The sequence below is a fragment of the Rattus rattus genome, chromosome 11 (assembly GCF_011064425.1).
Source record: "Rattus rattus isolate New Zealand chromosome 11, Rrattus_CSIRO_v1, whole genome shotgun sequence".
Lineage (NCBI taxonomy): Eukaryota > Metazoa > Chordata > Mammalia > Rodentia > Muridae > Rattus > Rattus rattus.
In genome coordinates this window covers 10621937-10647350 of record NC_046164.1, presented here as the reverse complement: position 1 = coordinate 10647350, position 25414 = coordinate 10621937, and the positions used below count along the sequence as shown (strand labels likewise).

Here is a 25414-nt window from a genome sequence, read left to right as displayed (position 1 = left end):
AAACAAAAATCTAAACTCCCCAGGGGGTAAAAAGGCCCACCTGGGTTAGAGATCCCACAAGGATGGCTGAATTCCCAAGATTGGAGATGAAATGTTACAGGTCCAGAGCCAGAGTATCTTGTGCTATCTTTAGAAGAGCCGAGAACACTGCTCATCAAAAGCAGCACACAGATCTGGACTAACGCATATCGACCAACTAGTATGGAGAAGCTTGAGATTTTTCAGGGGGTGGGGGTGGGGATGAAAACTGATACAGAAGGAAATGTTCAGAAAAACCTAACCTTTAGTAGTGTTGTAAGCTGGCAAGATGTAGAATCATGTAGGAGATGGGCCTCTGAGTTTGTCTGTGGGGGATCATTCTGACTACAGTGACTGGAAAGGACGCACCTAATGTGGGAAGGGAATCCTGGACGGTACAAACTTGAAGACAATGCGCTGAGCACATTAAAAACTCGGGCATGGTGGTGTTTGTAAACCCCACTGCTGGGGGGCAGAGAACGCTGGAACTCGAGGGCTCTAAAGCCAGCCAGTTTAGCCTAATTGGCCAGTCCCAGATTATCAGTGAGAGACTGTCTCAGAAGGCTCCTGGAGAGTTACTTCTGGTGTCCGCAGGGACCTGACCTGTGCTCACACTTACATGCACACACACTCGAAGGCTGACACAAAAGCATCCGTTATGACCAATTATCTACTTGCTAAACGGTACACAATGGAACTCGCATCACATGTGAATTTATTGTTATTCAACAAATTCTGACGTAAGAAAACGCGACCACGTTTCACATAGTGCAGGAATGGGTCTGCCAAGGCTGATGCAGGAAGATCCCAGGTTTGAGGCCACCTTGCGTTATATATGTAGTCTCAGGCCAGGCTGATATAAACAGAACCAAAAAGGTTCTCCTTGGGCTAGTGTTAGTAGGGATTTATTTTGCCTACTTTTCTCCTCAGTGTGCCTTCAACATGGTATGACTGAATTTCACAAACAGGGGTGGCAAAGTCACCATCTCTGGAATTTCTTACCACACCTCTGAAAGGCTGAGATCACTGGCGTTCGCTACCAAGTCAGACGCCTAATAAACCGCAAGAAGAAAGTTTGAGTAACCTCACTCAAGCCGGAAGGCAAACGCTGAGCGCCAAACAGGTCCGGTTGCGCACGTCCGGCGATGTGCCGCCGCCCCACCTTTGCCGTCCCGCAGTAGAGAGCCTCGGCTCGGCGGCTGCGTTTGCCCACGCGGCCGGAGGATAGGTCGCGACACTGCACGGGCGCTCCCTGAGGCTGCGGTACCTTGTACAGAAACGTCCCGCTACCCTGCCCTGTGAAGCTCTCCCTCCCGGGCTCCCGTGAGAGCTTGAGTCGCGGTAACTCAGTTCCGGCTGAGGACTGGGCGGCTTGACCGGAAAGGCGGGGTTTGGACGCGCTGAACGCCTTCCGACTGCCTAGCCAATCGCAGGCCAGCTGTGTCGCAGCAGCCAATAGGAGAGGCCCGGCGCCTTTTGGGGCCTGCGCAGGCACGTTCCCTCTTGCCATTCTGTCCTCCTTTTGTTAGAGTTCGGGTGTGCCTTCGGTCCTTACCTTCTGGTGCGCAATCCGGCGCCATCGCGCTTTGGGCGAGCATGGTAATGGGGAGTAGCGAGGTGGGAACCGAGCTGACGTCTGTCTGGTCTTGGCGACGGTGGCGCGCGCCCGTGAGGACTGGCCGGAGCATGTCTCCAGGAGACGGGTAGGGACAGGTCGCGATGTCCATTGAATGCTTTGTACCAAGTGGGACAAAAGAGTGATCTCGGCCCTCATCTCGCCCCTTCTTTTGTAGGTCAATGGTGCGGAGGTGACGCAGGAGCTCTTGGTGTGACCTGGGCCTATGTATGATACCACAGGAGCTTGACCGAGGATGCTCTGGTGTTTTAATAAGTGACCCCTTTTTCTGAAGATGTTGGGTGGTTAATGAAAGAAGGTAAGGTCTCTCAGGCCCTTGCTAGCCTCCATTGCGGTGGGAGCTGCTCAGGTACGGAAACTTAGGGCAGGCAGATCATTGATCGAGGTTGGGAATGGGGCCTCGTGGATGGGTGGCTTTCAGGACTGAGAAGATTTTATTGGAGGCCACCGATTGAGGCATTTCATTTCTTTGTTTCCTTCAAATGATCCGAAATTCAAGTCCAACAAGATTTTTTTCTCCTGCTTTACTCAGGATTGAAGTCAACCATGTCGTAAAGGGATTAATTTACTCAAGCCTTTCCATTATCTACTTTTATCTTATTCGGGTGAAATAAACAGCTTTTGCTGTTATTTCCCTTTTTAACTACTTATTTTATTCTTTTAAAACATAGCCCGTGAACTTTGGGGAAATCACGTGCTGGGGAAGACATGGTGCAGATGTTTGCTTGACTGTCAAAAATACAAGGTTTTATGCTTTTTAAAACTTTCCTGAGTGAGTTTTTTCACAATTAACAGTTGGGTGAGGGTTTGGCGTTGTCTCATTTAAGCAGCTCTTGGCCCATCTGAGTTGGGATTCAAGCCCAGGACTTGTGCCTGGTTTCAGCCACTGCATCACCAACCTGCGCTTGTCTTTAGAACAGTTCCAGTTTTATTATCTTTCTTTTTTTTTTTTTTTTTTTCTCGGAGCAGGGGACCGAACCCAGGGCCTTGCGCTTGCTAGGCCAGCGCTCTACCACTGAGCCAAGTCCCCAACCCCGTTTTATTATCTTTCTGAGGCAGGCTTGTTTCCTAGAGTCTGTTCTCAAGCTGGGGGTGATCTCCCTAAGGCTGGCATTAAAGGTTCAGGCCAGTTTAGAGGTCTCACCTCACCTTGTAAGGACATCATTCTTCCTGTTCTTGTAGACAAGTCTCCTGTAACCCAGGCTAGATGAGACTTGGCTGTGTAGCTTAGCATGACTGTTCTATTGATCATCTGGCCTCCACCTCCCCAGTGGTGCACTCCTGCCAAGCCCAGTTAAGGAGCTGGAGTTGGACTTAGGGCGTTGGGAACCTGGGGTAGTGTTTTACCAACTGCACTGTGTCTCTTGCCCAAGAAACTCCACTCACATTAACTCTTCCTTTGTATATCCCGCCCCTCCCTAGAAGCAACTTTGTAGAGATTGCCTGTTCCGGATGTTTCAGATAGATAGGATCATAAACTAGTACATAGGGTTTTTGTGGCTGGCTTTGTTCCTACAGAATAATGGTAGGTCACCCTTTTTGTTAGGCAGTAGTGGTAGTGTGTGCCCGGCAAGGGCAGTGGGTTAAAGAGGCAGGTCACTTGCTTTCTAATGCCAGCCGGCTCCACAGAGTGAGTTCCTGCAGTCAGTCAGTGCTATACAAAGAAACCAGGTCTTGACAAACTGAAAAAGGGTTCACTATTGCCAAAGTGTAACCTTGTGTGTGTGTCGGACATTGGTGGTCATTGTTGCCGCTTACATTTTGAGTGTTACTAATAGTGATACATGAGTGTTAGCAGACAAATATTGCTACATCTTTGTTCTCTAGATTATTTGCTCCTCAAGTTCCTGTCTCTCTTGGTACCAGCAGAGGGTAAAAGTGCCATTTCCACCTGTGCGCATGCTCAGAGTGGTAGCTTGTAGTAGGGCCCCTTCATCCCCACTCCCCCATTTGTAAGAAAGAAACAGTAAGCAACTTGAGAGGCAGAGACAGTCAGTCCCAGTTCCAGGCCAATCAGAGTTACATAGCCAGACCCCGACTTACAAGCACCTTAAGAAGTATCTTTCTCTGGCAGGTGTCCTCCTGCTCTGTGTTACTGGAAAGCAGTTGGCTATCCAGCCTTGCACAAAGTTTTGGGCTCAGTTTGTAGCTCAGCAAACAAACAAAAGCCAAAAAAAAAAAAAAAAAAAAAAAGACCAAGGCCAGGCAAGATGGCTCTGGTGGGAGTACTTGTTTAAGCCTGGTTACATAATCAATCCCAGAACCCATGGAAAGGAGGGGAGAACCGACTCCACATGGCCTGACTTCCACATAAAAGCCAGGGGACTTCTGTGTCCCCCACAAGATAATGGGGTTAAGTTGAAAAATCATATTAAGTGTTGGTACAAGGATTTATGTGTGTGGGCGGGTGAGGTTAGAGAAGACACATGCAGAGTTCCAGGCCAATCTGGGTGTCCATATTAGATTTGTCATTGGAGAGATGGCTCAGTGCTGAGAGCACTCGTTGGTCTGGTGGGGGCTGGGGTTTGTTTCCCAGCATCCGTACGGCAGTGCACAACCAGCTATAGCTAATTCCAGGGAGCCGACGCCCAGCCCTCTGAGTATCAGGCATGAAGGTGGCATGCCGGCACGCACACAGGAAAAACAGCTGTACATAAATGTAAGTTTATAAAAAGTATGAAGGCCATGTATGATTGGAGGAAGTTTTGTGATTATTACCCCAAGGATACTTTTGTCTTCCTACATTGTTAAAGATTAAAGACCTCGAGGTAGTGCTCGGTGCCGTAACACTGCTGCAGAGGTGAGAATCCAGGCTGTCCTAGGCTTAGTGTTCTGTAGCTGTGACGATACGCCATGAGCACAGCAACTCTTACAGAAGAAACCATTTAGCTGGGGCTGGCGTGCAGCTGTAGGGGTTCGTCCATTACCCTGGGGCAGCCGCACATGGCGCTGGAGCAGATGCTGAGAGCTTCACATTTGCAGAGAGCGAGACTCTGCGTGGGCTTTTGGGCTCAGACAAGGCCATACTCCTAATCCTTCCACTCTTGCCTGGGACAAAGCATGCAAATGCAGGAGTCTGAGGGGCTATCTCATTCAAACCACCACGTGGGCTAAGCGGTTTCAGGAACGTAATCTGCTAAGACATTGACCAGAGCGGGGCGGGTTGCAGCTGAGCAGGGAGACGGTGGACCATCTAAAGCAAGCCTGTTTAACTGGGTGCTGCTGCTGTGAGTCTCCTAGGACAGGTACGGAGGTCCTCGTAGGCCTGCAGGTCTGTGGCCCTACTCTGAAGGTCTCTGGGCTTCTCCTGTGGTGATTTGTGTGTTCTTCCTGTTTGCTCTTGTAGCTGCATATCCGATGATTAAACCCTTCACTGCTGTTCACATAATGAGCTGTTGTGATTACTGAGGAACTGATGAGGATGTGCAAGCTTTACTAAAGGGATGCTGTGTTAGCAGGTGTCGGCCCCTGGCACGCGATTAAAATCAAATCTCTTTTTTTTCCAGGAATTGTATTCTTGGCGATGTCTGAAAGAAATGTGTGGCTTTGAAGGATGATTATGAAATATACAGGAAAGGTATAGTCATTTGTTTTATATATATATATTAAATATTCTTAGTGATGCAGTCTGTCCAACTCAGGCCATCGGTCTTAATGGCAGGCCGGTCCTTTAGTTACTTTATGTGTGAGGGTGTTGGGCCTGCATATGTGTCTGTACCATGTGCTCACGTGGTGCCTGAGAAGGCTGGGAGAGGGCATCGGATCCCCTGCAACTGGAGTTGGAGATAGTCGTGAAGCTGCCATGTCTGTGCTGTGAATTGGACCCCAGTCTCTACAGCAAATCCCCTTCAGGCTCAGAGATGAGCCGTATGCGGGTGCCGGCCGCAGTTTGAGCCTTTATTCTCCACACTGATCCTCACACTGGCCCTGTCGGCATCACAGTCAGCTTTACTGGAGTGTTAGTCCCTTTGCTGACTCATCTGGCTCCCACTGAGGGAAAAGGCCCTGTCTGATTAACCATAGAGAGGGGTTGTCAGAGAACACCAGGAGGCGGAGGTCAGAGCAATGTCTTGGAGGCTTACTATAAAGTGTGCGTTTGTTTCATATTTATATGGATTTATACTTAGTGTTTGGATTTGGTGTTTGAATCTGGTAAATGAGTGTAAGAGCATGTGTCCAAGTAAGTGGTTCCTTTTAAAGTTTTCTGTGTATAGGTGTTAATGCCTATATGAATGTGTGTCTGCACTGAGTTCATGCCTGGTTCCTGGGTCCAGACGAGGGTGTCAGATCCTGGGAAGCTGAAGTTAAGAGCGCATGAGCCATGTGGCTGCTCAGGCAGCAAGTTCTCATAAGTGCTGGGCCAGCTCTGTGGCCTGCTAGCGTGTTGTTCTCCCAACCTCCACTTTTGCTTTTCACGACAGTCTGCATAGTCCTGGCTGTTCTGGGACTCACTATGTAGACCAGGCTGACCTCCAGTTCATGGATCTTTTTTGAAGTACTTGATTTTTTTTTCTTGTCTATGTTTGCATAGAATATTCCTAGGGCACTTAAAAGTGTTTGAAGTCAGAATGTTTTCCTTAGTTGTTTTCTGGAGCATTTCTTTTTAATTACGGAGGTAATTAGAAAAGCTGATGCGACTAGACTAAAAAATTAGGTGTCCCCATACTTAGAGTGGTATTAGTATTTGGAGTGGGAATGTGGTCCAGTTGTTCAAATACTTTACATTACCGAAGTATTTTACGTTTCCCCCAAAGCTTGATGTGTATAGTGTGGTGAGCATGTATTTGCAAAATACTTGTCTCCTCCTTGGTGCTTCTTTGTCCCTTTGTGGGCACTGGCTCTCTTCATGAGAAGATTCTAGATGGACTATCAGGACGTCAGAACGTTGATATTCTGTAGACTGCTGGAACAGTCTGGGTTCTCTAAAGTCACAGAACTGAAAGGATAATGAATACACACACACACACACACACACACACACACACACACACACACCACAGACGTGTTTACTAGAGGGCCTCACAGTCTGGGTTCTCTAAAGTCACAGAACTGAAAGGATAATGAATACACACACACACACACCACAGACGTGTTTACTAGAGGGCCTCACGGGCTGAGGTCCAGCCAGCCCAACAACGAGGAACCAGGAAGCTGGTAGTATCTGTCCACAAGTTCCGCTGTGGTAGAGAAACACTGGACTCTGAGAACTGGGTTCTGATACCAGCACGAGGTGGGCAAGCTGGTGGGAAGTGAATGCTTCTATGGATCCAGAAGGTGAGCCCTTCCCACCTCCAGTGATCCAATTAAGAGCACCTCAGGGGCCTGGCTGCTGGGGCTTAGTCAGGCTGATGGCTCAAGACTCGCACACATTAGCCTGACACTGGCTGTCTGGAGGCCTTCTGTTACTCTTCCCTGTCCATAGAGCCCACTTTACTCACAGATAAGACTGACTTTGAAGTTGAGGCACAACCTTGTCACCTTCAAAGTTGATGCATGAGAGCAACACAGTTGGGCTACCAAAAACAAAACCACACATGAGGTTCTCACGTATGATTGCAACTGTTGGGTTGCAGTCATGGCTATCTTTATTCTCAGATGCATGGTGCTGCATCTGGGTTACAGGTTCGCCACACCTGCTGGGAAGATTTTAGTTAGAAACCTAAAAAATAAATACCTTCTATGTATGAAGCGGCTGGAGAGCTGGCTCAGTGGACAGCACTGGCTGGCTGCCCTTCACAGGGCTTGGTTCACTTCCTGGCACTGACACGGCTGCTCACAGCCACCTGTACCTCCAGTCCCAGGGGATCTGAAGCCCTTTTCTTTGGGCACATGTATTCATACAGGCAAAACACGCACATATAACATAAAATAAATAACTCTTAGGGAAATATATTAAAGTACAAAATAAGCAGTTTTATTATATGATAGGGTAGACGTTTTAATAGCAGCTCGGTGATGAGAAGCTACACGAATGAGAACAAACTATTACAACACACCTGAAACAGGCTTTATGGGTTTGACACGCTTTACATTAGAGAATTGATATTTAGTTGTAAAACTGAGTGTACATTTTAAAGGGGCAGGAAAAAAGAACAAAGCATTTCTAAGTGGAGCTTGAACTTTGCAGGTGCAGATGTCTGTGCTTAGCTTCCTCCTGCTGTTCACAAAGTCGGATTTAAATACGTGGTGTCATTTTGCACTGATTTGTCTGTTTTTTCTTGTAGGAATGAAATCAAAGGATGTTTTTCCGTGATAGAGTAATGTTTACGCATGTATTCAGTAATGTGAAGATTTATATAAGGTAAGGGATTTGTAAACTTACTAAGTTGTTTTTTTGTTTTTTTTCTACTTCATTTTTTTCCGTTTTTCACTTTTCAGCAGTAAGAAGAACTAAGTTCTTTATGTAGAGCCGGACTTCTAAGTTACTAGGCTGGTGGCCTTCAGCTCTGATTTTACATCAGTCTTTCAGGGACCTGGGATTTCCGTGATTGCTGGCTTGGTTTTGGTTTTTCCCCAGATGTGTAGAAATAACTTTGAGGGAATACAACCAGTAGGAAACGTGGCTGGGGATCAGTGTAACTGAACCTGTGGCTGTGTGAAAGCCAGTAACTGTTTCCCTGATGTCATCTATGCCTGAGCACTTTCTTTATGTGTGGAAGAAGGTATTTGTGTCCTGGTCTCACTGCCTCCGTAACGTAATGTCACTGCAGACCAGCAGACACCCATTAGTTAGTTGGATTAGGAGTCAGTGCTGGATGGCATGGCTGTACAGAGGGTACTCTTCCATGGCCTCTTAGCTGGACCAAATGGACAGGTGGGGTTTTACAACCACCAGTAAAAGGAGAACTGGTAGGGTGACAGCTAAAGGGGTTACTTACCTCCTTCTAAATGAAGAATGTCACTTTGACATTAGGAAGTTGGGGATAATCAGAGGTATGGCCCAGCAGCTAAAGAAATACTGCAAAAGGGAGCTGGGAACTAGCTAGTCCTCAGTTCAGTGTTCTAGATCCTTCTGTCAACAGTCCTCTCTTATGGCACGCCTGCCTGCCGGCCTGCCGGCCTGGTGTGTGTCTTCTCATCTAGAGAACCTGGAACTACAGATACTTCTCTAGAATCAACTGGGAAGCAAAACCATAAAGTCAACAAGACAGTTGGTTCACAACAACTGTCTTTATGTCTGCCAATAATGGAAAAGTAGAAAGTTCTATGATAAATAGCCTATAAATGTTGAAAAATAAAAACAGATGACCCCTAGACTGGAGCCCAGGCTCTTCCATTACAGGGAGACCCCCGTTCCTCTAATGTGTCCTCCCTCTCTGGGGCCCGTGCCTCGTTCCTTCTCTAACAAACCTGTTCTTCACACAGGCCTGGTGACCTCAGTTAATTCCGGGATCCACAGTGTGGAAGAAGAGACCTGGCTCCTGAAAGTTGTCTTCTGACCACATATACACAATAAGTAAACAAGTGTATCTCAAAATAGTAAAGTTAAAACATTAGATTGCTGCTGTTTTCTCAAATGTAAGCATGATGCAAAGGATTTGACAGTTTTGTTTAAACTTTATCTTCTTGAAATGAGAAAGGGATTAAACTATCAAAAGAATTAAACTCTTTGTTATTCTTTCCCTTTTTGTAAAGATTTATTTGTAATGGTAATGCCGTTTGTCTGCGGTGCCCTCCGTGAGGCTGGAGTGACAGGCAGCTGTGAGCTCTGAGCTGTGTGAGCTCTGTGAGCTGGGTGTTGGAAACTGAACTCTCCTGCCTCTGGATGAGCAGTAAGCTCTCTTAAGGACTGAGCCGCCTCCAGCCCAGCTTTGTGAAAATGAATTTGAAGTCTTTGCGTTGTGGAGAAAAGCAAGAGTGCGTGCTGTGCTGGAATGTTGTGACTGTCAAATGAACTGTAACTTCCTGTCCGAGTTGCTTTCTGTGGAGGGCTAGCTCAGACAGGTGACCTCATGCACATTGCAGGAAGCACATTAAATGACGTAGCTACCTAATAAAAATAGCCAGTTTGTCCTCCTGTGCCACTGCCTTAGCTGCTGCTCCTTTGCACTATAATAATAAACAGTTTTCTCCTGCTCTGAGCTCTTTATTGCTTGCTACGCCAAACCACAACATTTGCTGCCCATACAAGGGAGTGGGGAAAGCTAGAACTCCTTTCTCTGAGTTAGGACTCTCCTCCAATTAATGCAAGCTTGGAAACAGCTCGTCGGTCTGTGTCAGGGCAACTTTCTGGTGCCACCCAAAGGTCCCCAGTGGGGTGTTGAGTCACCATCACTCTTAGCTGGGGACCAGTGCCCCTGGTCTTGTGGGAGTTTCTCACTCCTACCTGTTGGTTGGGTCTGTAGCGTGTCCGGGGGTCAGACTGCCTTGCTTTGTCGGGTAGAGAGGATGCTGTTCCCTTTGCAAGGGCAGCCCATCACTTTCTTAGGCTCCTCTGGAGTTGGCAGCCTCTGAGGAATAGAATCTGCTTACCCAACAGGCTGTACCTCATCAGTCTCCAAACCACTTCATTTCACCCCATTGTCTCCCCTTATGGCCGGCATCACTGGGTCCAATTTCATCTGAGGACTTCATGACATCTGGCCCAGTAACTGGTGTTGGCCTTGTCAGGAGTCTTCAATAAGGTGAAACAGTCCTTTAGAGGGCTGTATCTTGGATATCAATTAGGCCCTTGATCTCTTGGAGATGCCCTGTTAGGAGTTGGGGTCACTGATCCACTTCTCCCCCCAGGGATCAGGCCTCTTCTGTTGCTGTAGACTCATTGGGAGGTTAAGTTTCTGGAACTTCCTCAAAATGCTATCATTTTTCTTCCGAGTACAAACTTTAGTTCTAGGTTTGACTTATTAACAGTAAAAGGCTACTTGTGTTCCTCAGTTCACTGAGCTGCTGTTTTCTTGAGAGAACCTGGGCCCAGGCCGAGGATGACCTGCTTGTCTTTGTGCCTCCCTCCCATGAACTGGCATAGGCACGTGGCACCATAATTTGCTCTTTCCCCTCTTTTCCTCTGTTGTACCTGTAACTCTGTTGCGTTACTCTTTTATCTAAAACCCAGTGAAACAAAAGTAACCAGTTGCTGGGGTTGTGCTTATCTGACTTAAGCAGGAGGCTACCTAAGGCTGCCATCTTCTTTCTGGTCACATTTACCCTCTGACGTCAAAGTGCAACTAACTAGCTTACATAACTGGAGCCCTATGCCCCTCCTACCAGTTGGATAAAAGCCAGTCGAGACTGCTCCCTGTTCCCTGACAATCATCCACAGGAGGTAAGGACAGCTTTAAGATTTCATGTAGGGGCTGGGGACATGGCCCAAGGGTTAAGAGCTAATGTTCTTTCAGAGGAACCAAGGATGAAGTGACACCTCTGGCCTTTGTCCCTGAATTCAATGTCTACCCCCACAGATGCATAATTAAACTTAGGAGTTCATGCTGCCTGCAGTTCCAGAAGAAACCAGCCAGCCACGACTGGCTTAGGATAGGAGAACAGGCCTTTCTGAGGTGCTGCAGGGTGTGTGACAGCAATGGCACAGAGAACACTAACCAGTCAAACTAGCTCTTATTAGCATCACAGGGATTGAGCTGTGCACCATGAGGCTCTGCCACCTCTCCCCTGCTGTCTTCTATCTGACCTGGTGAATTTACTGACTGACTCTATCCACCGCTTATGTACTTAGTTACCTCCCCTCTGCCTTCAGTGAGTAAATCAGTCTGCAAATGAACTTTCTTTCCAAGAGTTTCATTTTCATTCCACACGGCTTGGTTAATAAGTTCCCTGAAGTGAGCTAAAAGGCTTTTGTGAATGGTACTAGTTTTTCCTTTATAGGTGCAGGCAGTTCTTTGCAAATTCTGATATACATACTTTTATTTTCCTCTTTATTAAACTCAGACTCTCCAGTCTGACAATGCCACCCATGTTCAGGGTGGGACTGTCCTTTCCTGCACCCTGGAAGTCCCTTATGTTTGTTGTGCTGGAGATCACTGCCTCTCTCTGTTCCTCTCCTGCTGGACTTACAGATGCTGGCTGCTGTCCTAAGCTAGCTGTTACATGGGCCCTGTCCTTGGGGTGGGGTGGGTTACCATTTCCTCAGCTCTGTAAACTTGCTTTTTAAAGTGAAATACATATGTAGGACACTGAGAGGGTGAATAAGCATTTCTACTTTCCGGTACTTAGGTCTACTGGCTTGTTAATAGGGGTTAAACAGAGCCTCGTGTATGCTAGGCGTCTTAGGGTCTTATTGCTGCGAACAGATACCAATGTAAGTTTTATAAAGGACAACGGGCTGGCTTACAGGTTCAGTCCATTATCATCAATGTGGGAACATGGCTGCATCACAGCCTCTAGGCAGGCGTGGTACAGGAGGAGCTAGGAGGAGGGTCTCTATGCCCACCCCACAGTGACACACTTCCTCCAACAAGGCCACAGCTTCTAATAGTACCACTCCCTGGGCCAAGCACATGCAAACCATCATCACACTAGGCAAAAACTCTTACATGTAAAGACAAGGTGTCACCCTGTAGTTCAGGCTGGCTTCGCACAGTTTTCCTGCTTCTGCCTCAAAGTCCAGCTTGCTTACACTTTGTATTCAATAAAGAAGCATTTCTTTCATTTAAGGAGTCTAAGGAAGGTGTTAACAGCAAAGTTGGGTGTGGTAAACAAGTTATGTTAGAAGACCTCAGCTCAGTCCAGGTGCTAAGAGTTTATAACAAGTGATTTTCATCTGGCTCACTTTCACTTGTAATCCCACCCTAAATAAAGAGTACAACGATGGGCTGGAGAGATGGCTCAGCGGTTAAGAGCACCTGACTGCTCTTCCAGAGGTCATGAGTTCAATTCCCAGCAACCACATGGTGGCTCACAACCATCTGTAAAGAGATCCGATGCCCTCTTCTGGTGTGTCTGAAGACAGCTACAGTGTACTTATATATAATAAATAAATAAAAAAAAAAAAAAAAAAAAAAGTACAACGAGGCAGCACGTCCATTAAGGTTGGAAGCTCTAAGGGAGATAGTAATGTCCTTTTTAAGTGTCTGGGACCAAAGGGTCCCAAACCAGCCTCATCTGGTAAAAATTCCGGAAATAAAGTAGAGCTAGTTTAAGTTGGGAATAGGGAATTTCAGCACCTAATTTCTTTTTGTTGTTTACGGTTTATTCATTTTTTTATGTGTTGAGTGTCTGCATTTATGAAATTGCTCTATTGCAAGCAGATATTGCTGGAGGTCAGAAGGTGGTGTAGGGTCCTTTAGAACCGGAGCTACAAATGGTCGTGCACTGCCATGCGGGTTCTGGGAAACCCAAGTCCTCTGCAAAAGCAGCAAGTGCTCTTAACTGTTAAGCCATTCTCCAGCCTTTGGTGGTGGTATATTTTGTTTTGCTCTTTTGAGAAGGACTCTCTTGCAAGAGTGGCCCTGAACTGATCTTCCAGCCTCTACTTCTTGAGTGTGGCATCATATGCATGAGCTATGATGTCCAACTCAGCAACCATTTTTCATTCTTTTGCTCTACAGACCAGTTTCTACATTTCCAGTTACTGGTTTATATCCCTAATCGAAAATCTCAAATGCTCCAATTTACCTACACTCATACGCGCGCGCGCCAGTTTGGGATTTTCAAATTAGGATGCTTACTTTATTCCAGTAGCCCAAGGCGAGTGCTAATAGGTCTAAATACCATGGATAGTCACTGAAATATTAAGGATACCAACTTCATTCGATATACCTCACTCACGCAGCTATGACTCTATAGAGTATACATAATAGCCTTTGGGTGTGTGCGACAAAATCACGTAAGTGCTCAAAAGGAAAAGGTAGCCGAGCCACAAACTGAACCGGTCCATGCAGCTCAGTTTTCGCCCGCCCAGTCCAGTGTCGGCTTTGTCGCCAGCAGCTGCTGACGCCTCACAGGAGTGCTACGTGGCGTCCTCCCCGTCACCGCTCTTCTTTCCTGACGGAGACGCCCAGCGCGACTTCCCCTTGATCCACTGCCAAGAGGACGCATCCTTACGTTAGGCGCCTCCTCGCAAAGCGCGGCTGTCTTTACCTCCGGCCCGATTAGTCTTCCGGAGCCGCTGCTCCCGGAAGTCCCGCGGGGTGGGAGGAGCGGACCGCTGCTCCCGGAAGTGCCGGCCGGCTGGGTGGGCGTGGCAAGTCGCCGCACCCGGAAGTTGCGGCCGGCAGGCGGGGCTGCGGCTGCCACGTTGGAGCGGAGCGTGGAGGTGGCCCTGGGCCGCGGAGGAGGGGCGGCGGCGGATCCTGGGAGAGTCCGACGTTCGCGGGCTAACGCAGGACAGGTCACTGAGGTCCGCCAGGTGTGTCCGCCGTTTGTTTCCTGCCCCTCGCCAGGTTCGGTGTCCGCTGCCGAGGCCCGAGGCCCTTCTTCCGCTGTCGGCGCGCCCCCCTGTCTCCTTTCGGCCCCGCCGGGACAACGCCTGGAGTCGCAGCTGCCGGGTGATCGCGCCCGTCATCCTCTACCAACGTTTCCAGGCTGCCCTGCTCGGGAGTGAGTGAGGTTAGGAGCCTTTCAGACCCTCTGCACAAAGTGGTGCGATCCCCAAGGGCATGGAAGGGAACCAGACCTCGGGATTATTTCTTTGACTTCAGTTAGGTTGAGATTTTTTTTTTTTTAAATTGCGTTTGAACTGTTGCCAAATTTAAAGGTTCATAGATCTGAAAGGAAGACTACTATCACTTAACTACGATTGTATTATTTAGGGACAGCAGTCGCTAATCACAGTCTGTACTTCAAAAGTGTATGATTTTGCGCAGTTGTTTTAAATTACATTGTGAGGCAGTTGTAAAATAATTGCCTGGACTTGTGGGCATATAAACTTTTTCTGTGAGCTCGTAGAACTAATTCTGCAGGTCTTCTTGGAAGTTGCAAGAGTTTTTTGATAGTACTTCCAAATTGTTAAACTATACAAAGCTGAAACTTGTTTTTTTTTTTTTGTCTACAATTGTAACATATATTATATATAATATATGCTATATATTATATATTATATATAATAAGAAGCTCGCTCATGTTACAGTATCCCTTATATCCTGATTATTCAGGAGTTGGCTGAAATGTACTGCCCTTTTAAGTAGTTCTGTCCTTGTTTCTTTAACTCTTAGTTACAGCAAACCAAGAAAGGTTTGCAAGCAATATGAACTTTTGGATAATTTCTATCTAATTGTGAATATGTAACACATTGTGGAGTGTGGAAACGTGAGATTTGAGATGAGTTTTGGATTTCACTGGTTAATTTTGTAAACGTTTTTTTTTTTTCTGAAACATGTAAGTAGAAAGACATTTGTGAACTGTAAAAATCAGTGACTGTCAATCTTTTGGCATTTTTATTCCCCTTTGGAAGCATTGGGCTATCGTCCTAGAAAACATGTGTACACTGTATGCACATACCTGGGTAGAATTTTCTTTGTAATTTCATGAGGTTGGAAAATCCCATATTAAAGACTTGTCAAGTGATAGAGCTAAATTAGTTTCTTTTTGTTTCTTCCTTTCTTCTAACCCCCTTCCTTCGTTCTCTGAGATAGGGTCTCTTGTGGCCCAGAGTAGTCTCAAACTCCTTGACTAGCTAAGGATGACCTTGACTTCTGACCCTCCTCCAACCTCCCAAGCTGTGGGATCTTAGGCATGACCACCACACCCGTAGTATTTCCTTTTTCTGTAGATTAACTTCATCCCCTAACATTTTATCTTGTAGATTTGTATGATAACATGTAGTTCAGCTAGCAAGGGTGACTGTTTCATTTAGTTGAATGAGAGGAACCCGGAACAGCTAATAATGCTAACTCTTGGAGAAACAGTATTCCTGTGCTTCTCGAGTTATTCTGCCCAAACGGATTTTTACCAAAAATAGTACGAGGAAGGGATTTGCACTCTTCGTTTAAGAGTCAAAGGTGCTGAGCCCATTACCTCTGACTTGGCACTTTCTGAGGTGTGGGGCAGCTGTTTGCAAGGCTGCTGTTTCTGACAGAATGGTACTGTGGGCTCTCGTTGCTACAGAAAGCTTGCAATGAGAGAATGAGTGTAGGCCTGCAGAAGTGGCTCATCAGTGTATATACACACCGCTCTGGCTGGCACCCACATCAAGCAGCTCACAGCACCTGCAAGTCCAGCTCCAGGGTGACCTGACTCCTCTGGCTTCTGAGGGGACATGCACGTACATTCCTGCGTGCGTAAGCCTACACAGGCACAAACACATGTGCATGTAATTTAAAAATGCTAAAGGAGATCACTAGGAAGAAGAAAGTTTCCACTTAATTCAATGTAATTGTCATATGCGGAGAAAGTTTAAAAGAGTTCTTGTCTGGAATATAGTTTTCTCAGACTTTAGGTTTCGTTTCTGTTTTTTTTATTGAGGGGAGCAGCACATAAGACCTTGGATATTCTAGGTACACACTGTGAGCTGCATCTCCAATTCTTGCTGTTTTGGGGGGGGGGGGACTATCTGTTTAGCCCAGACTGGCCCAAAACTACTGATCTCCTACCTCTAGTCTCCAGTACTAGGAGTGCCACCTCTGTGTGCCACCTTGCCTCGCACTCAGATGTATTCTTGAAGTCTGATTGGGATAGACCTTTTAAATTGTGAATTGAGAACAAGAAGCATTCTTAATGGATGAGCCTTCTCCCCTGGCCCTTTAAAGTGTGATTTCAGAAGAGCCGTTATTTGTATTTACTCACTATGAGCTGGGCAGTGTACTAAACACGGTGAGACCTCATTTAATGCTCACAAGATATGATGTTGATAGCTTTGTGGGGGAGGAGCAAGACCACAGAGATGCAGTGACGGGAGTGTGGGGCTGAGACTTAAGCTGAGCTTTAAGCTAAGGGTGTCTGCTCCGGCCTCAGTCCACCTGCTCTGCTGGACCTACTGACCCGAGGTGATGGGTGTGGGGGAACCACCATCCTCAAGCTCCTCATTTCCATTTCTATTATGATTGTGTTCTGGGTAAAATGGCTCTTAAATGAATTATGCACATTGCGAATATAATCACATACTATTGAAAAGCTACACAAAACTATAAGGACAGGATGTCACTGAGAAGCATAGATAGCTTCATTCTATTGTTCGGAGAAAGTCATCTGGAGTTAAATATTTGTAAGAAATCCAGTGAAACTGTATTTCGTGGCATCTCACTTTGTAAACACATTGATTAAGAGATTCTTGTTTAATTTGATTCATAGCTGACTGCACAGGTGTAGTCCTTTGTCACAGGGCTTCCTTTTCATGCAACTGGCACTGAAACTTTGTTCTGTACAGGTTACAAAGAGATTAGTTTTTACTAGAACATTGAGTGTTAGCTCAAAGAAACAGGCACACTTAGGAGTGCTTTGAGTTCCTACTTAGCCATTTCTATGTCCCTGTGGTTATCTCGGTGTTACCCATTAACTAAACATTCAGGAATTAGGTAGCCCTTGGACCTTTGCTGCTAATAAATATAGTGTAATTCTAGTCAAGATATTTATTTATTTCTCTCTCTATCTATTTATTTATTTAGAGATTTCAGGGCTCTGTGTGCTTTAGTAATGATTTCTAAACCCAAACCCCAGCTTAAAAAAGTAGCAGTTTTTCTTTTTACAAATTATTTTGAAATTAACTCCTACCCACTCCTTGCTAGTATTTTTTCTTTTACAAGATCATGTAAGCAGTTAAAAATTAATAAAAGAGTTTTATCTGACACTGGTCTTTTTAGCTTGTCTAGGTCATTAGTATACTTGTTTTCCCTTGAACATAGACATTAAAAGTTGAAACAAAACTTACGTACTTTTTCCATACCTCAGGCTGTCCTGTGCAGATTTGTTTGTCTGTTTGTTTTTCTGTGTATATGCCCATTGGTTTTTGTCTGTGTGTTTTTCTGTGTCTATGCCCTTTGGTTTTGTCTGTGTGTTTTTCTGTGTATATGCCCATTGGTTTTGTCTGTTTGTTTTTCTGTGTCTATGCCCATTGGTTTTGTCTGTGTGTTTTTCTGTGTATATGCCCATTGGTTTTGTCTGTCTGTTTTTATGTGTCTATGCCCATTGGTTTTGTCTGTGTGTTTTTCTGTGTCTATGCCCATTGGTTTTGTCTGTGTGTTTTTCTGTGTCTATGCCCATTGGTTTTGTCTGTGTGTTTTTCTGTGTCTATGCCCATTGGTTTTGTCTGTGTGTTTTTCTGTGTCTATGCCCATTGGTTTTGTCTGTGTGTTTTTCTGTGTCTGTGTGTTTTTCTGTGTCTATGCCCATTGGTTTTGTCTGTGTGTTTTTATGTGTCTATGCCCATTGGTTTTGTCTGTGTGTTTTTATGTGTCTATGCCCATTGGTTTTGTCTGTGTGTTTTTCTGTGTCTATGCCCATTGGTTTTGTCTGTGTGTTTTTCTGTGTCTATGCCCATTGGTTTTGTCTGTGTGTTTTTCTGTGTCTATGCCCATTAGTTTTGTCTGTGTGTTTTTATGTGTCTATGCCCATTGGTTTTGTCTGTGTGTTTTTATGTGTCTATGCCCATTGGTTTTGTCTGTGTGTTTTTCCGTGTCTATGCCCATTGGTTTTGTCTGTGTGTTTTTCTGTGTCTATGCCCATTGGTTTTGTCTGTGTGTTTTTATGTGTCTATGCCCATTGGTTTTGTCTGTGTGTTTTTCCGTGTCTATGCCCATTGGTTTTGTCTGTGTGTTTTTCTGTGTCTATGCCCATTGGTTTTGTCTGTGTGTTTTTATGTGTCTATGCCCATTGGTTTTGTCTGTGTGTTTTTATGTGTCTATGCCCATGCTTCTGCTCATTTACATGTACCACTTACATCCAGGAAACCTGGGAGGCCAGAAGAAGGCTTCAGATTGGGAACTGAAGTTGCAGACCGTTGTGAGCTGCTCTATGGTGCTGGGGGCTGAACCTGGGCTTTCTGAAGAGCCGTGGGTGCCTTGAATCACTGAGCCCTCTCACTGGCCCCACTCTAAGCAATTTTGAATCCCCAAGGAGCGAGACTTATTGCCTGATTGAGAATTGACACGATGGTGCAGAAAGCAGTTTGTAAAAAGGCAGACAGGATAAAACCATAGTGATATGCGCTAATGGGAGAGCCAGTTACAAAAGGATGGTACCTGTTGCACATGCCCGCCGTGCGACTGAAGAGAACAGTAGGAGCTTGCTGACAGCCACGGGAACTGGGTTTCCATAACTGAGCTGGAACTTGACGTTTCTCTTCAAGATTAAGTCAGTGACTGATAGGAGAAGAAGGCTCACAAGAAGAAACTAGGTCCTGGGTTTCTGTTGTTGTTTTGGGGGGGGTTCCTACAAAATCAGAATGTTTTTTCACCCAGAATGACCTTAAGTACCGGTCTTAGATAAAAAGTAGTCTTTTTTTTAACTACGTCTCACTATGTAGCCCTGGCTCGTCTGGAATTTACTGTATAGGTCAAACTAGCCTCAGACTTGCAGACCTGCCTCTGCTTTTGGAACATCATGGCCAGCCTTTTTTTTTTTTTTTTTTTTTTGATACTGAGACTTGAACCCAGGACTTCGTACAGGCTAGCCAGCCACTGGTATTCTATCAGGAGCTGATGCCACTGCCGCCTTTGTGTGTGTGTGTGTGTGTGTGTGTGTGAGTGAATGGGTCCATATGCGTGTGCTAGCTGACACAAGCTCTTGTATGTACCGTGGAGGCCTGAGGTCAGCGTTGGGTGTCTTTTTCTGTTGTTCTTCATTTTCATTTGCTTTTAAATTTATATTTAATATTATTGTGGTTAAATATGAGGCATTTCCCAAAAGTTTTTAAAATTTTTTCCCCCTAAGGTTTATTTATTATACAGTGTTCTGCCTGCATGTATGCCTGCACATCAGAAGAGGCCACCAGATCTGATTATAAATGGTTGTGAGCCACCATGTGGTTGCTGGGAATTGAACTCAGGACCTCTAGAAGAACAGCCAGTGCTCTTAACCTCTGAGCCATCTCTCCATTTTTTTTTAAGGCAAGAAACCTTACCAAACCTGGAAATTGGCTAGGCTGGCTACCCAGTGAGCCACCCGGGTCCTCCTGTCTCATGCTAAATGCTAGAATTAGAACATTGTCTCTTTTTACTTCCTGAGACAGGGTTTCACTAAGTTGCCCAGGCTGGCCTTGAATTTGCTCTGTAGTGCAGGATAGACTCAGATCTGTGATCGATCCTTCCTTCCTTCCTTCCTTCCTTCCTAAAAATTAGAATTACAGGACAAGTACATCAAAACACTCATCTATGTGCAGGGCTCTTTATTTGGTTCTCTATAATATACGTTATTTTGTTTAAATTTCATTCTGTCTCATGAGGTAGTCACCTTTTCCAAGTGTAGAAGCAGGGCCCAGAAGAGCTAAGCAGTGTCAAACATATTTAATAGTAGCAGAGGCAGGCTCCAAAACCAGGGGCAGGGTGTTGACACAGTTTACCCAGGAAGTACAAGTGTGCACTCCTACCTCACCTAGCATGCCTTTGCTGTGTGCACTCCTACCTCACCTAGCATGCTTTGCTGTGTGCACTCCTACCTCACCTAGCACGCCTTTGCTGTGTGCACTCCTACCTCACCTAGCATGCTTTGCTGTGTGCACTCCTACCTCACCTAGCATGCTTTGCTGTGTCTTCCCTTGCTTTCTCCCAGTGGTTTGTTCTGTTATTTTGATTCTGGGTCTCACTATGTAGACCAGGCTATTCTTGCAGGATTTTAAGACGGAGCCTTTTGTTGTTAGGCTGGCCTGGAACTCTTGATCGTCCTGCAGGTGTGTAGCGCTGTGCCTAGCTGCCTATCACACTTTCTAGAATGAGTTTCTTTTCCTTTTTGCCTTCTTTGAGACAGGGTCTCATGTAGTAGCTAAGCTGGCCTCCTCCTGCTTCCACTGAGGCATTGCCCCACCTAACTTCTGAAGTGAGCTTCCTGTCTCTTCGTGTCAGGCGCTGGCAGTGCAGGTGCATCGCTGTGAAGATTTCAGTTATTTTTAAATGAACATGATTACTATTTTTGTGTATATGTGTGAACGCAAGGGGCATGTGTGCAAGTGGAGTCCAAGGATGGCTTTGGAATCCGTTCTACCCTGTGTGTCTCAAGGTCATACACAGGCTGCTGGGTTTGCCACCTGAACCTTTATTCGCTAAGCCATCTTGCCAGCCCTTTCTTAGTATTTTTTTATCTAACTTTATTATTATTATTATTATTATTATTATTATTATTATTATTATTATTATTATTATTATTATTGGTTTGAAACAGGGCCCATGGACCTAGTCTGGTCAGGAAGTAGCTGAAGCAGAGGATGTCCATGAACTCTTGATTGTCCCAGTTCCTCTGGAGTGCTGGGGCTGTGGGGCCTCTGGCATGCTGGGCTGGCCCTTTAACACTGAGCATAGCCGTGTATCATATGCCTGCACATATAGATGATGATGATGATGGTGATGATGATAGAAAAACTGAATACCCAAACATAGGCAGTTTCATTTTGGAGTTAAACGTCTGAATTCACTCTTGGCTGTTTCTTGCCAGCTTGTGCAAATTATCTAACTTTCTGTACCTTACTTTTATCATTTATGAAATCTTCAAGTAGAAACAATTGGAATGCATGCACCTCAGGTCCAAAGCCCTTCTATGGAGACGGACGAAGTGAACTTGCTCCTCTGGAGGGCACCCAGGGCACTGGAAAGTGCGGCCATAGAGTGCTGAGTGCGTTGGTACCGAGGGCCGAGAACAATGTCACTGGAAGGGCTCAGGAAGGCAGTGGTGTGCTCGTGCAGGCAGAGGGTGGGAGAGCGGCTGTGAGAGTTTGTAGCTGTGATGACGATGTCAAAGCTGACGAATGCGTCAGTAGAAGTGCAAGCACATTCAGGGGCACAGAGGAAGGTACTGAGAGAGAATGCTGTTGACAACCAGGAGCGCAAGATTGAGCCAGGGCCAGAGAGCTGGCTCAGCAGTTAGGAGCACTGGCTGCTTTTGCAAAAGAGAACCACAACCACTTCTAACCCCAGTTCCAGTGGCTCTGACCCTGCCCCCTGGCCTCTGTGGGCACTGTACACACAGGGTACACAGACATGTGTGCAGGAAAAGCATCCATACACATAAGACTGAATTTAGAAAAGATGATATGAGCTAACTTCATTGTACAGCTAGCAGTCGATGAGTAGATTGAGGACTGATGTCGTTCAACAAAGTTATTTCAAATCACAAAGGCAGAACCAGAAGTATATCGAAATGAAAATCAAAAAGTTCTAGAAACAATAATAATTACATGAAAAGAATGAGCACTAGCAGGATACAAGTTATAGAACCAGACAGCAGAGCTGTCATGATGACCTGCACTTACGATCCCAGTGATGGGGAGCTGGGGACACTGGGGAGCTGGGGACGGTGGACTCCTGGGCCCACCAGCCAGGCAGCCAAGTTGTATTGGCAAAATCAGGCAATTGATAAAACACTGTCTTACAAAAGAAGGTAGATAGCTTCTCAGGTGGATTGCTGGCACACACATACACACACACTCGTGTGCTTGCACATTTTATCCACACTAACACATACACATGATATATGAGCAGTATTCTACAGGGTAGTCCTAAGCTAAAACCTGCATTCTGCCCTCTTCTCTCTACCTCCCTTCCTCCCTCCCTCCTCCCTCCCTACCTATATACATGAAACTTACATGTTGATTTCTTCTTCCTGTCAATAAGATAATACTTGCATTCATGCATTAAGACTAGGTTCCTTCATAGAGGTGAAGGATGTATTAGACATGTATGCTCAGTATCCCTGTGGTAAGAAAGTGATGTTCAGGAAGCTGAGGGAACAGCAGGAGGAACAGACAAAAACACGAACCCCTTCCTGGAGGGAGCCTGGCTGGAGAGTCTGTGCTCTAGTTCAGGAGAGACAAGAAGACATGGCTGTGAAAAACACAAATAGTTTGGACAAGGAGGTGTTGATTAACCCTCCACTGTGGACCCTGAAAAATAGACCATACCTTCTTTAGGACCCATGTACACGTCACAAAGAAATCATTATGTAAGTTTCATGTATATTTGGAGGGAGGGAGGGAGGGAGGGGAGGGCAGAATGCAGATTTTCAGTTAGCAAAACTACCCTGTAGAATACTAGAGTGGTGGATACACCTCGTTGTACACGGGCCGGAACCGTGAAGTGTACACTGAGTGTGTACCTGATAGAAACGGGACTGGATGACAGTCAGTATTGGCTCGTGTTAGAGGGAAGGGGGCAGTTGTGGTATCTGCACTTTTCATGCATTTAACAAACCAAAAACTGCTCTAAAATGTAAAGCCTGATTTTTAAAACAAGATTTATTGCTATTACTACTACTACTACTACTACTACTTCTACTACTACTACTACTACTACTACTACTACTACTACTACTACTACTACTACTACAACAACAACAACACTGGTTTTAACCTTGATCTCACTGTATAGACCAGGCTAGCCTCAAACTCACAGAGCTCCACCTGCCTCTGTTTCGTGGGTGCTGGAATTAAAAGCATGCACTACCACATCCAGTTATTATTCTTTGGTTTATAGGTATGTGTATATGTTCGTGTACATATGTGTCATATGCTGTGGGCCTAGACTCAGTGGTGGTTGTGAGCCACCGTCTGGGTGCTGGGAACTGACCCTGAGTCCTCGACATGAGAAGCAGGCACCCTTAACCACCCATCCATCTCTTCAGCCCCATAAAGACTATTTTTGAAAAATCAAAATTATATATGCACAATTTAGACTTAGTCTAAAGTCACTGAGTTTATTTTATTTCTTTGAGGCGGGGTCTCCCTCTGTAGCACGGGTTGTCCTGGAACTCACTGTGTGCCCATGCTGCCATTGACCTCTGTGTGGTTCTCCTTCAGCTGGCCGAGTGCCGGGATTATAGGCATACACCACCATGTCTGACTGTGAGGATGAGTTTAAAACGTCTTTACCATTGTGTAATCCCGAAGATCATCCCGTTCATCATGTTAGTGTCCTTACTCCTGATAGCTTTCTCCTGTCAGCTTGAGACATGCATACATGCACTTGGCTAGTTGTTTTTATTCTCATGAGGTATTTTATAGACCGACTTTTAGCTAAGGGACTGTAAGTTGAACAAACTTAATTGAAATTTCTGAAAGTTTCATATTTTGAAGCATGTTAGATTTTTCTGCATGCTCAACCAGTAAGTAAGGTCTGGAAAATATGCCAGTATTAGAGAAACTCTGAAATCTGAAGCATTTCTGGTCCCAGTCACTTCAGATACGGGTACTCAACTCTATGATCTGTAAAGAATTAGAATAATAGAATATTTGTTTCAAAATAGTTCCACAGTTTATGTTTAATATTGGGCATTTCTAGCAAATGACACAGCTGTGCCATTGGTCTTTGTGTTGTTAATACTGTAGTGGCTGTTGGTATGTTTCTGTGTATTTCTTACTATTGTGGGTTATATGCTCATATATCTCTCTATAATGTCCGTTTGGCAGAATGAAGCTAAAGGAGATAGACCGCACGGCGATGCAGGCGTGGAGCCCTGCCCAGAACCACCCCATTTACCTGGCCACAGGTAAGCTCGGAAGAGGACCGTGGGTTACCCCACCTCTGGGACGGCCATCTTCATACTAGCATTCAAGCTTTAGTTCATGCTTCATCTTCTGAAAAGTTTGTCACTCTCCAGCAAGATCCCTACCTCTCTTTAGGTGACCTTCCCCATAGCCTCAGCACTGGTCACTGTCCCTGGCATCTTTCCCTGTGCATAGGAGCCACGTTTGTCTTTAGCCACGGGTAGTTGGAACGGCAGATGACAGAGTTTCAATGAAGGAGAGCAAACTTGACAGAGGCATTTTTTAATAGAGAGCTGCTTTTTTAAAAACTGATTTATTTACCTTATATTCCAGCTGCAGTCCCCCTACCCCCTCTCTGCCCAGGCCTTCTCCTGAACCCCCAATCACTCCTCACTCTCCAGAGAGCTGCTTAGGATCGGACTCCAAGCAGGTGCAGTCCATCATGGACGGTACTGCAGTTAGCTCTAAGATGCCCGCGGTCTTTAAACAACTGTCTAACTACCCTCTCCTAGTCCTGGGCCAGCGCTCTGAGCTGCGGAGCACAGCCAGCTCAGTGCTGGATGCACTGAGGGCTTGTCACAGATGGGTTCATGACATCCGTTGAAAGCAGGATTCTCCTCTGTCGCTCGCTCTTACTTTGCATTTGGAGTTACCGTGCGTGCTTTCTGTAGGGACATCTGCTCAGCAGTTGGACGCGACATTCAGTACCAATGCTTCCCTTGAGATATTCGAGCTCGACCTTTCCGACCCGTCCTTGGATATGAAGTCCTGTGCTACTTTCTCCTCATCTCACAGGTAGGAGACGCAACTTCAGGTGCACACCGCTATTTAACCATTTCATTTTACTTTATTTTATTATTTTGAGGCACGGTCTCCTGTAGCCCAGGCTGGCCTGGAACTCACTAATAGTCAAGAATGGCCTTGAACAAGTTCTTGTTCTGCCTCTGTGTCACGAGTGCTGGCGTTGTGGACAAGTGCCACCGCTCCTAGTTTGTGCAGTGCCTGTGACTAAACTCAGGACTTTGTGCATCTAGGCGAACACTCTATCAAGTGAGCTACATCCCAGCCCTGTTGTCTACTTTGTCTGTAATTATGATTATTATTTTTTTTTAAGATTTATTTATTCATTTATTATATATAAGTACACTGTAGCTGTCTTCAGATACACCAGAAGAGGGCATCGGATCTCTTTACAGATGATTGTGAGCCACCATGTGGTTGCTGGGAATTGAACTCAGGACCTCTGG

General features: G+C 45.7%; 1 protein-coding gene and 2 long non-coding RNA genes across 3 annotated transcripts in view; all 3 read left to right on the top strand.

The window, feature by feature from the left end:
• The first annotated feature begins 1371 nt into the window (after positions 1-1371).
• LOC116912566 lies at positions 1372-5236 on the top strand. Its single transcript, XR_004389469.1, has 3 exons — positions 1372-1721; positions 1812-1952; positions 5161-5236. It is a non-coding gene; the product is annotated as an uncharacterized LOC116912566 (long non-coding RNA).
• A 2150-nt stretch (positions 5237-7386) lies between these two features.
• LOC116912565 lies at positions 7387-9274 on the top strand. The gene is made up of 2 exons (XR_004389468.1): positions 7387-7955; positions 9020-9274. It is a non-coding gene; the product is annotated as an uncharacterized LOC116912565 (long non-coding RNA).
• Positions 9275-13813: 4539 nt separating this feature from the next.
• Sec31a (SEC31 homolog A, COPII coat complex component) overlaps positions 13814-25414 on the top strand; it is a 56657-nt gene continuing 45056 nt past the window's right edge. Inside the window, exons 1-3 of the mRNA XM_032916104.1 lie at positions 13814-14155; positions 24090-24169; positions 24839-24962. Coding sequence (XP_032771995.1) covers positions 24091-24169; positions 24839-24962 — 203 coding nt within the window. The 5' untranslated portion in view covers positions 13814-14155; position 24090. The remainder of the gene's footprint in view (positions 14156-24089; positions 24170-24838; positions 24963-25414) is intronic.